At 36.9% G+C, this 10994-nt stretch overlaps 1 protein-coding gene across 1 annotated transcript; it reads left to right on the top strand.

Annotated features, from left to right (window-relative positions):
- The first annotated feature begins 1994 nt into the window (after positions 1 to 1994).
- On the top strand, positions 1995 to 10756 carry LOC120359198. The gene is made up of 4 exons (XM_039455941.1): positions 1995 to 9017; positions 9186 to 10461; positions 10545 to 10607; positions 10697 to 10756. Exon 1 carries the CDS (start codon positions 2031 to 2033, stop codon positions 3096 to 3098), a length of 1068 nt encoding a protein of 355 aa, XP_039311875.1. The 5' UTR covers positions 1995 to 2030; the 3' UTR covers positions 3099 to 9017; positions 9186 to 10461; positions 10545 to 10607; positions 10697 to 10756.
- Positions 10757 to 10994: the final 238 nt, after the last annotated feature.

Raw genomic sequence — 10994 nt, forward strand, 5'->3', positions numbered from 1 at the left:
AGGCATAGTTGACCACAGTTGCTTTGATTGTAACGTTGATAACGCGTGTGATTGTACTCGATACGTGTCACATCACTGTTAGAGTATCGCACCAATTCTTGTGGTGGTCGAAGATTACCAAAACTGTCGAAATATATAGCATTATTCCCCCTCTTTGCGTACGCCATCCAATAAGTACCCGGTCTTTCGACACTTCCAAATTCATGATACCGCTCTCGTTTCGGCGTGCTCCCCCCGTTCGTAATGAAATACGCATAAAAATTCCTCGGAAATGTGGAATGCGCATACGTTTTGCTAGTTGAAGTAATTCAAGGTTTGTAGTAACACCTTTTGGCATTTTTAATGTTTCATCGACATTTTTTTTTTTCTTCTTGATACTCCTCGGCCGCGCTTATACGGAGCGAGATAAACTCCATGACCTTCCATGATACGATTATGACGTTTTAATTCCTCCAGTTGATGCTGTGCCGCTTTGTTATCATTTACGGCCTTTGCTACTCCAGCCGCTCCTCCAACCAATGACCCGAGAACTCCCAACAATGGCAGGACGGGTAGGATACCACCACGTTTTGCTACCGAAAGTATCCGCTTGCCCGTTGTCTTCTTCTTCTTCTTCTTCTTTGATTTCAGACCCATACCGATTTTCATCTTGGTTTTCATAGCCGCCCAAACTGCTGCCGCAGCAGCTTTCTCTCCGAGATTTGAATCTCTCGCTGTAATGCGTTTCCGTGCTTTCGAGGCAAGTATATTATCAGCCACGTGTCTTTTCGCGAGATCGTTGCTGTGCGAATAGGCTATATCATGCTCACGACACGCCGCATCCAATGGATCGATGCCTCGGTCACCTCGAGCCAATCGCTCTTCTAAACGTGTTCCTGGACCGCAATACTGATAACAGGGGATATGTAATTCGAAAGGAAGTGCATTAATCGCGCGATTTAACAAACCGCAGCTTTTCGCAGGCATTCGCAGCAATTCTTTCTCAACGGTGCCGGACCGTCTATATGCGTATGCTGAGACGGTAAATTATAATGTTTGAAACACCGACGGTACTGTTGAACCTCCGAATCTGTTTTTATATGTTTGGGCAATTTGTCCCATAAATGATGGATGTAATTGTGAAACTTTTGTAGCAAAACAACTTTTGGTATATATTTTAACTGTTCGCTGGTCAAACTGTGTACATCACAGATATCTGACACGATAAGAAACATTTTGCATACTGAGCGATTTCACTCTACGCGCCTCTATAAATAGAAGCTAGCCGCAATAGAAATTTTTCAGTTTATTGTTACCGTAGAGGGAAAGAAAATATGCCGTTTGTGCGGCAACCGCAGGCAATTAGAGTAATTAATTTTGATGATAAGTTAACACACGAAATAAAAACACGCAGATATGGAAATATGCTACCGATTTCTATACGTGGCATCATTTGCGGTCCGTCAAATTGTGGCAAGACAAACGTGTTGATAAGCATGCTGGAAAACCCGCACGGTGTACGTTTTGAGAACGTGTATGTGTTCTCGAAATCGCTTCAGCAGCCGAAATATCGATATCTGGAAGACTTATTAACACCGATTGAAGAAGTTGGATATTTTGCATTCTCCAACAACAGCAACGTCATTCCTCCAAGCGAAGCGCTTCCGAATTCCATCTTTATCTTTGATGATGTAGCATGCGACAAGCAAGATACGATAAAAGAGTACTTTGCAATGGGTCGGCATGCTAACGTTGACTGCTTCTATCTCTGTCAGACGTATGCCAAGATACCGAAGCATCTTATACGTGACAACGCGAATTTGTTAATTATGTTCAAACAGGATGGCACCAATGTGAAGCATATATACAACGATCATGTAAACACTGACATGTCTTACGAGGATTTTTGCGATTTATGCCAGACTTGTTGGCAACAAAAATATGGATTTCTAGTGATAGACAAGGACAGCGCGCTTGCCGATGGAAGATATAGAAAAGGATTTAACGACTTTGCAATACCGTAGAATGATTAGTTGTTGTCGATACGTTGAATGTTCAACATGGATAGTAACATAGATCGCGAGAAGATAGCTAAACAGATTGTAAAAACAAGTAACACAATTCGCAAAAAATATCGCGCATTAAAAACGGGTAAAATGGAAGAAGATATTGCATTGGAAAGACATTTTAAGCCAATCATTGAACTTCTAAAACAGATTGTTGAAAATACAGTTGGAGTTGAAAATACCATTGAAAATGGGTCTCAACAGGCTGAGAGTGAAGCATTCTTTTCGGGAGATGATGAATACGTGGAACCAAAACGAAAACGGTCGAACATTTCGTTTAACAATTCAATAATGACTTCTACTCCGATTAAATTGCAAACTGGATCAATTAATTTTAATAAAGCATCACATATCTTACAAGATAGCGATTTATTGCAGAATCATGCACCCTCCGTTGAAGAGGTTTTTGAAATCACCGATGAGCCGCTTGTGATGTCCGTTCGACAACAGTTAGAGACGTCTGAGGGGCAAAAAAAATTACAAATACATTATGGTCCATTGGGACAAAAATATATGGGAGCTGTTATGAGCGGTAAAAAAACGGTCAACGTAGATAATGTTTACGGAGTTTACTTCAACAAGACCGGAACGATGCTTGGTAACAAACGTATCGACTTGCACAAGAACGATGATATATCCATAGACGGTAAAAGATACAAGGGTACTCAAGGTCTGTACGAGTTAATTTTCATGAAAATACCCAACGCTATCTACACGAATGACGATGTAGAGAAGTATAAGGATATCATATTAACTACAAACGCACATAGGCGAGACCATGTTGAATGTAATCCAATACTAGGTAACAAAGGGCACAAGTATAAAAATATAATCTCACCCATGTTAGCACTAGATAAAGTTGAACGAGGTATACCGAACAACGTTACGTTAAACGACAACAAGATTGATTACGTTCATTGGAACGATCCGAACGAATTCGTCGATCGTCTTCGATTGCTCGATGTCTCACGCGAAGCCGGACACAACGCTCACGATAACGAGATCCTGTCGCTTATCGAGGAACTTCGCGAAGCTGATTTAATTATAAATTGAGTCGTGTTATTCATATTATTTTAGTCAACGTTGAAATGTCAATCAATAAGTTTGGGATATCGCTCGGAAGTAGCGGAACGGAATCGTATTACAAATGGAACGGATTAATAAGAAGTTACGTCCGCGATAATGCTCTTTGCAAGGTCAACGCCAATTTTGATGCAAAGTTATGCAAGATTCGTCACGTAGCGTTACCTGTAGATGATGGCGATGCTGCTAATAAACGATATGTACAACAGAGCATACAAACTTTGAAAGATCACCAGGACGAAATCGAGAGGAAGATTGTTACTCTCCAAAATAAGGTGGAGATTATGCTTAACAAAATTCAAAGACAACTCGATACAGTGACTCATAGCGCAGAGTAGAAAAAACGATACATTAGATCTCTCCATCATTTGTGAATCAAACATGAACAATTCCGAAAAGCAGCTGTTAGTGGAGGAACTTCATGCTCCAGCGAGAAGAAATTTTCCGAGAAAGCATGTCATTGTTCGCGGATACTATGACCTGTGGTAAGCGGATGTGGTTGAGATGCGACCTTATATCAGATTTAACCGAGGTTACCATTACATACTCACCGTTATCGATGTATTGAGCAAGTATGCATGGGCTGTGCCTCTCAAGGCCAAGAGTGGCAATGAAGTGGCTAATGCGATTGCAAAGATAATACGAGACGATGAAAGATGTCCAAAAAATTTGCAGACTGACAGAGGAAAAGAATTTTACAACGCCACGGTACAGAAACTATTGAAAAAACATGATATCAATCATTATTCAACATATTCCGTAATGAAGGCATCAGTCATTGAACGGTTCAACCGTTCATTAAAGAACGACATGTGGAAGCAGTTTACGCTTAATGGAAATTATAAATGGATCGATTTGTTACCACGTCTCGTATTAGAATACAACTCGCGAAGGCATCGTACTATTGGTATGCGACCTATCAATGTTACCCCTGCGATTGCCGAAAAACTCTTATCCACTGTATAGTCGCATAAAAATTGCTGCACCCGCACGGTTCAAAGTGGGTGAATCGGTACGCGTGAGCAAATTTAAGACCATTTTTGATAAAGGTTATACACCGAATTGGACTACGGAGATATTTAAAATTGCCAAAGTGCACAGAACTAATCCCGTGACGTATTTATTGAAGGATTCCTGTGGAAAACATATCAGCGGTGGATTTTACGAATATGAGCTTCAGCGAGTCAGTAATTCTAACTTGTATCTTGTTGAAAAAATTTTACGCAAAAGAGGGGATGAGGTTTATGTGAAATGGCTGGGATTTGATAATTCATACAATTCGTGGATACACAAGGATAATGTATTGTAAAAAATGTATTACTTATTTACAAGATATTTGTAATTTTTATTACAATTACACAAATATACATATATTATACAAATTAAGTGTTTTATTTACATTGGTATTTTATAATGTCCCCAAGGCAACGTGTCAATAGAATCTGACATAATATATCGCTTATTGTCATACGGACTAAGAGCAATTTTCGTTTCGGATGTAGTATACACCTCATGCAATTTCGATCTAATACTTGACTGCTGTCGTGTCATTTCAATCTCATCATGTAAACATCGCGTGTAATCATCGAAAGTTATCGATTTTGCCACAACGTTGCTCTTGATTCCTTTGACTTTCTTCGTGTCGTTTTTACCATCAACGCGCAAGGCATACATCTTTGCTCTAAGCCCTACGAATTCGGTCATGATCGTACCATTGTTTTCATCCTTCATTAAACCTGGCACTTTTTTATTAGCAAACGGAATACCGTATGCATTATCAACCGCGTAATCACTCGTGTCAAATTTATTAATATCGCGCTTTATAATTTCGTATACGTCATCACATTCAATATTATATATTAAGCTATCCGTATCAGTATATATAATTTTACATTTCTCGCGAAACATCGGCGCCATGTATTCATAATGAAATTCATACAAACATGTTTTAGATATGTCAAGGATGCACATACCCACATAGATTGGTTTGTCAAATTTCACCTCAAGTTTACGCATTTGAATTGCAACCAAATTCTCTGAAAAGACACTACGACTGTGGAAATTTGGCATAGCGATCATTGCCTCCGCGCCGTATCTGCCTTTCCATTTTGTCACAAGTCGCACATCGACGTGATTGCGCACGTTCTCCATGGTTTTGCCAAATACCGCGTTGTTCATTAATTTGTATAAATTTTTTTCGAAATTGTTTTAGGCGCATGTTCTGAAATCTGTATTTAACTGAATATAATCGCGAAGCCATGGTGATTGTGCAAACTGTAATATGCGATGTATTTTTGTTATTCGAAGGCCGTGACGAATACACTGCTGCAGGTTACGATAATGTATGACGTAACATTTCTTATCGTATAAGGTTGCGAGGAGCTTGTCCTGCCACTTGCCGGGCGGTTTATCACGCATTGGACAGAACGGTAGGTCAATGTGCGCATCATGTAAATGTTGTGGATATTCTTGTAAGTCTATTTCAAGAATGTAACCTGTTGGAGAATCTAGCGCGATGTCCATAAAATTAAAATTTGTTACGTCATCTACCCATCGAAAATCTTTGTATGGTAATGGCTGACACATTGCCCAACCATACAAGTTGTTTACATCAAAGTACATCAGGTACGATGATGATTTCGATGGATCGTATGACTTCATGTACTTGTTGTTGGCCTGTGCGTACCTGTTTGAACATTGACTCAGACCACCACGTGTGCCACGTTCGATGAACATGATCATCAATGTCTGTTAGCAGTTCGAAATTTACATGTGTATATTTCAACATTGCATCCCACGTAAAACCGGGTAAAGTATAATAATACGCGGGATCGAGTCCATAACTCGCGATGCAACTATCGCGAAAATTCTCAAAGATATCAGCCAACAACAGTACGTCAGTTTTCAAGTATAAATCGCTATAATCTCCGAGCGTTCGGATGCAGAACCGCTGCCACACGTTGACAGCATGCGCGTAATCGCTCTCGGATACTGTGTCACCCGTCAATGAACTGTAAAATAATTCGCGCGGTGGCAAACATGACTCTTCCAATTTTTCCACACAGTCAACATACTCGTATGGGAAGACACCTTTTCGTGTTAACAGATCGAAATTTTCTGTTGATAAATTACTATATTCCCGTTGCATTATGCATAGCTTATCTTGACTAAGAAAAGATGCCAATTTATCGAGACTAGATGCGAGAAATTTGAAAGAATCGATAAATCTTAATTTTATGCAATTTTTCTGATCATTTTTTGTAAACGAAATATATTTTTCTTTTGTTATCGGAAGTAAATCTATTCGTCCTTCATATGCTGTAGCTATTTCCTTGATGATAAAATGCACGTCGTAGCCAGATAAGTTATGGAAAACTATAGGAATATAATGCGAATCTTTGTAATTTAAATTGCAATTTGAATGCGCTGCACCTCTGAATCGACCGGTTAAATGACAATGATCGCGTACCCATTCTATTTCATTCGTAAATGGTTTTTCACAAATGTGGCAGTGTGTAGCGTTGTTAAATTTTTTCCAATGTTCTTGTGTTAAATCCATGGGAACATTAACCGACAGAATATTATTTACAATTTGTGCTAAATCTTTAAGTTGCTCGACGAACCACGCGATACAATTCTTATCGCGATGAAACCGATACATTGATAGCGAATTGTCATACGCACAGTGTACATAATATGCTATGCTAAATACTCGATGATGCTGGTAATTTTTCTCATCCTCAGTCTTCTCCAGGATGCATTCCAAATCGGCGTATACGATAAACGGCATTCGTTCCTTTCGACAGTAATTTTTAAAGCTCAGCCATTTGTCATCTTCGCTTGGTAATATGATAGCGCAATCGTTTATCTTTCCACAGTCCATTGTGTGAATTTCCAACTTGTCGTTTGAACTAAAATAATGTAGACATCTGAAATATAATTTATTTTTGAGAAATTAGAAAAAATATATTTATATATACATATTTTTGTATTTTTCCGAAATATATACACACCGATCACAAAAGAACTTCTTATTCTTTTTCTTACTGAGTTGTGTACTCATGAGACGGGACATACTCTTTATCAACGCAAAATGTTCCACATTGTCATCCTGCACGTATAGCAGATTTATATGTTTGTCCATTTTTCGTTCGGTGAGTCGTATAGGAAAAATAGATAATTTCTTCTCCTCGATGCAGTATAGATTAATGAAGATTTTGTTGAGAATTTCTAACTTTTTAATTTGTGGCAGTGTCATTGGAAACTCAATGCCTTTCAGATTTAATACCGTAGAATAATGTGGATATGAAGATTCTCGATCTGTATTCCTTTCAGCAGGATGCAGACTGGCCACCACTGACCATGCAAAACATGCATTGTCATTTGATTTTACATTAACTACCGCTTTCTTCATCATAATTTTACTTGGTAACTGGATGTTGCATCCTGCATGCAAAGGGTTATATTTGTTTATATTTATTGTTAAATTTAGTATACGCGACAACGCCCATCCGCTATCGCGTTCTTGGAATTCCTCCAACGATGCTAGGATTATCTCGATGACGTGTAACTGGTACCACTCATGCAAATCGGAGCATTGAAAGAGTTCATAATTTCTTGTGATACACTTATTAGCGCGTTTCTCACCTACGACAAATTCATCATTAAAAATAGCGTTTATCTTTACGTTGCCATGTCTCTGCATGACACTTTGCACGTGCTCAAGCACAATTTCTCGCGCATCCTCTAGAAATTGATACGGTTCAAGGTGTTTGAAATTAATCACAGCACCAGTCAGTATACGACTTTCAAAAACTGTATCTATCTCACGCCATCGGAGTCCTGCACTATATCCAGCGCCCATTTGCACAAACCGCATCATTTGTTTCAAACCTTCTAGTCGCGTGATACAAGCGATCACAGATTGTCTTCCGCCGATTGACAATCGTGGATATTTACTGCGGCTGCGTCCATCTAGCGATTCGATGAACTCGATACAACGTTGCTCCCACGCCATATACTCTTTATGCGTATTCAATCGAGTGGATTGCTCCACCAAATCGCGCTCCATTTGCTCCATTTTTACAATGTGCTTGACTGCATAGACTGATGGGATGCATCGCGATCTTGTCATTTTATAATGACACCATCACTTTAAATGTTATTCACAGTGTATCATTTGATACATATCTAAAGTCTTCTTAGCTGTCATAAATCGGCGCTTGTAAGATTCACATGTATATTTGATATCACTGACTTTGTGAAATTATTAAATGATCTCATCGTGATATCAACATCGTAATGTCAAATTATATTCAAACGTGTGTCTAAATTAATTTTATAGATCTGTGATATCAGCGCCTATGGTATCATCACAGCTGCTATACTCTGACGCATGCTTTTATGCTGAAAATGCAAATCTGCAATACTATATGATTTCATTGTAATATTAAATTACATTCAAACGTGTCTAAAACTGAGTTTTACTATCCTGCGATCTCATCACATCTGTCAACGCTTGCAAGATTTACGTTTGAATATGTGTATGATCTCATCATAAAATATGTAATTTCGACATCAACATTTGATGTCGATATGGTGGTGGGGATTATAAAATAAAAAGAACTTTAAAAACGTTACTCTCATTAGTTGCTCATTGTTAGCGGACAACTCTTGAAAAATACGAGAGAAATGGCGAACTACGTTCCAATCCAAACCGAAGCATGCGAGAAATCGTATCTATACATTATCTATACATTTTTATACATTCCTTAAATTATATTTTTCATATTTTTGCTTCTACATATCCATATTTCTTATTTACAGAACATTGCCACACACATCAATGAACTACTACATTCCGATCCAGACCGAAGCATGTGAGAAATCGTAAGTATCTATAATTATTTTATATACTTTTTTTCATTGTTTCTTATAAAATCTCTATTTTATTTATTACTTATAGAACATCATCATCATCATTATCATCATCATCATCATCATCATCATCATCAATATTTTTTGTTTTATTTCATTAATCTGTAATCTTATTTACAGAACGCCATCACGATACACATCACACATTTTGGGGAGAAGGTTTGCACTAACTCCTACATCTTATAAATGGTTGGATATCGGAATCAACGCAGGATCTATATCCTACGTGGAATTGGTGTTGGGTGACAACCGCGGAAATCAAATTGCTCTGCCTTATAAAACGTGAAAATCGTTGATTGAGAAACGTATGGACATCGAGGAACTTATGCAGTCAAAAACGGCTCCATTATTGATTCACGAACTGATTGTGCAGCAGATTAAACTGCGTGAAGAACATATTATAAAATTAACATTACACAATACTTATATTTGCATGAAGCCTGCAACTGTATCATTTATGTTTGAACTTGAGCATTGTATTGAACATGTATATTTCGCACTGTGTCAGAATATGAATAATGTTACTGACAAATATAAACATTTTGTAACTTACTTGCGTCAGAATTGCATCACTAATAAAAACGATGCAGTAAATATTTTGCGAAAAATTTATGATAAAAGTTCACGTATTGAATGTGAATTAATAGCTTATGCTTCAGATAATAAAATGTGTAATTTGAAATTGAACTTTTGATTATTTTTCCTATCCTTAGCGAATGAGGCTAATAGTTATTCAGTGTGGTACAACGTGGTTGTCACAGCTGTGACAATGACTTGAGTTTCTTTTGTTACCAAGAACTCAGTTGTAAGATGAGTATTAAATTACTACTGTCAAAGGTTTTTGACTGTGGGATTTAACATCTCGTAGATAAATCACGTACATTTTTTACTATAAAATGATGGGCTGCGCTCCTTAGCGTTAGTCATAAGGGTTGGACTGTCGTCGTCGTCGTCGTTTGTATCTCGTGTGCATTAAAAAATTGTCTCACGAACAAAAAATGGCATACTTACGAGTAAAATACCCACGTAATGGAGTAAGTATATTTATAATATACTTAATATTGTTTGAATATACTAAATGACTGAATACTAATATATTGAATATTGTTTTGTGTCACTAGTAGAATACATGTATTTTTTAATATTTTATTAAATAAAATTTTATACTTTACAGCACATTAGAGTGGAACCGAAAAAATTGTAAACCAGGTGTCTCTTCAGAGAGAGATATTACTAAAATATACACCAACACAGGTATTGTTTTATGATATTTATATATATAGGGTTTATATTACACATTATAATGCTTCTTTTATTTTTCCAGAATTTTACAATAAAAGTAAATGATATAGAAAAAAACGTTAAAATAAGAGTGATAGATGGGACCTCACAAACGGTATGTCCGTGTATAACTATGTGCATGTGAGTACACATGTGTTATTTTGATTAATAATAATATATATTTTCTTATTTTTACAGAATTGAGATGAAATAAGGAGATGAATTCCTCGGGAGACATCATTGATGTTTGATGAACCGCAGGTGTGTGTGTGTGTGTGTGTGTGTGTGTGTGTATGTGTGTGTGTTTGGTATTTAAATTATTAATTACTTTATATATTTTGGATCCACAGAAACTACGAATCAAAGATCTCGAGGTAGTAGGTTTCATAAATATACAAAAAAAATAAAAATTGAAAAAGAACGAAAAAAAATACGAGATGAACTGGACTTCTTATGGTGCAAATCAACTTTACATGGATGGTGGTTTTACTACTATTATGGCGAACCGGATATTTTTCATTTAAATAATTTATTTAATGAAAATAACTAAAATTATTTGTATACTTATTAAAAATAAATAAGAAGCAAAATTTATCCAATAAAGACAAATAAAATTATTTGCATATATTAAAAATAAATAAATAAATA

The sequence above is a fragment of the Solenopsis invicta genome, chromosome 12 (genome assembly GCF_016802725.1).
Source record: "Solenopsis invicta isolate M01_SB chromosome 12, UNIL_Sinv_3.0, whole genome shotgun sequence".
NCBI lineage: Eukaryota > Metazoa > Arthropoda > Insecta > Hymenoptera > Formicidae > Solenopsis > Solenopsis invicta.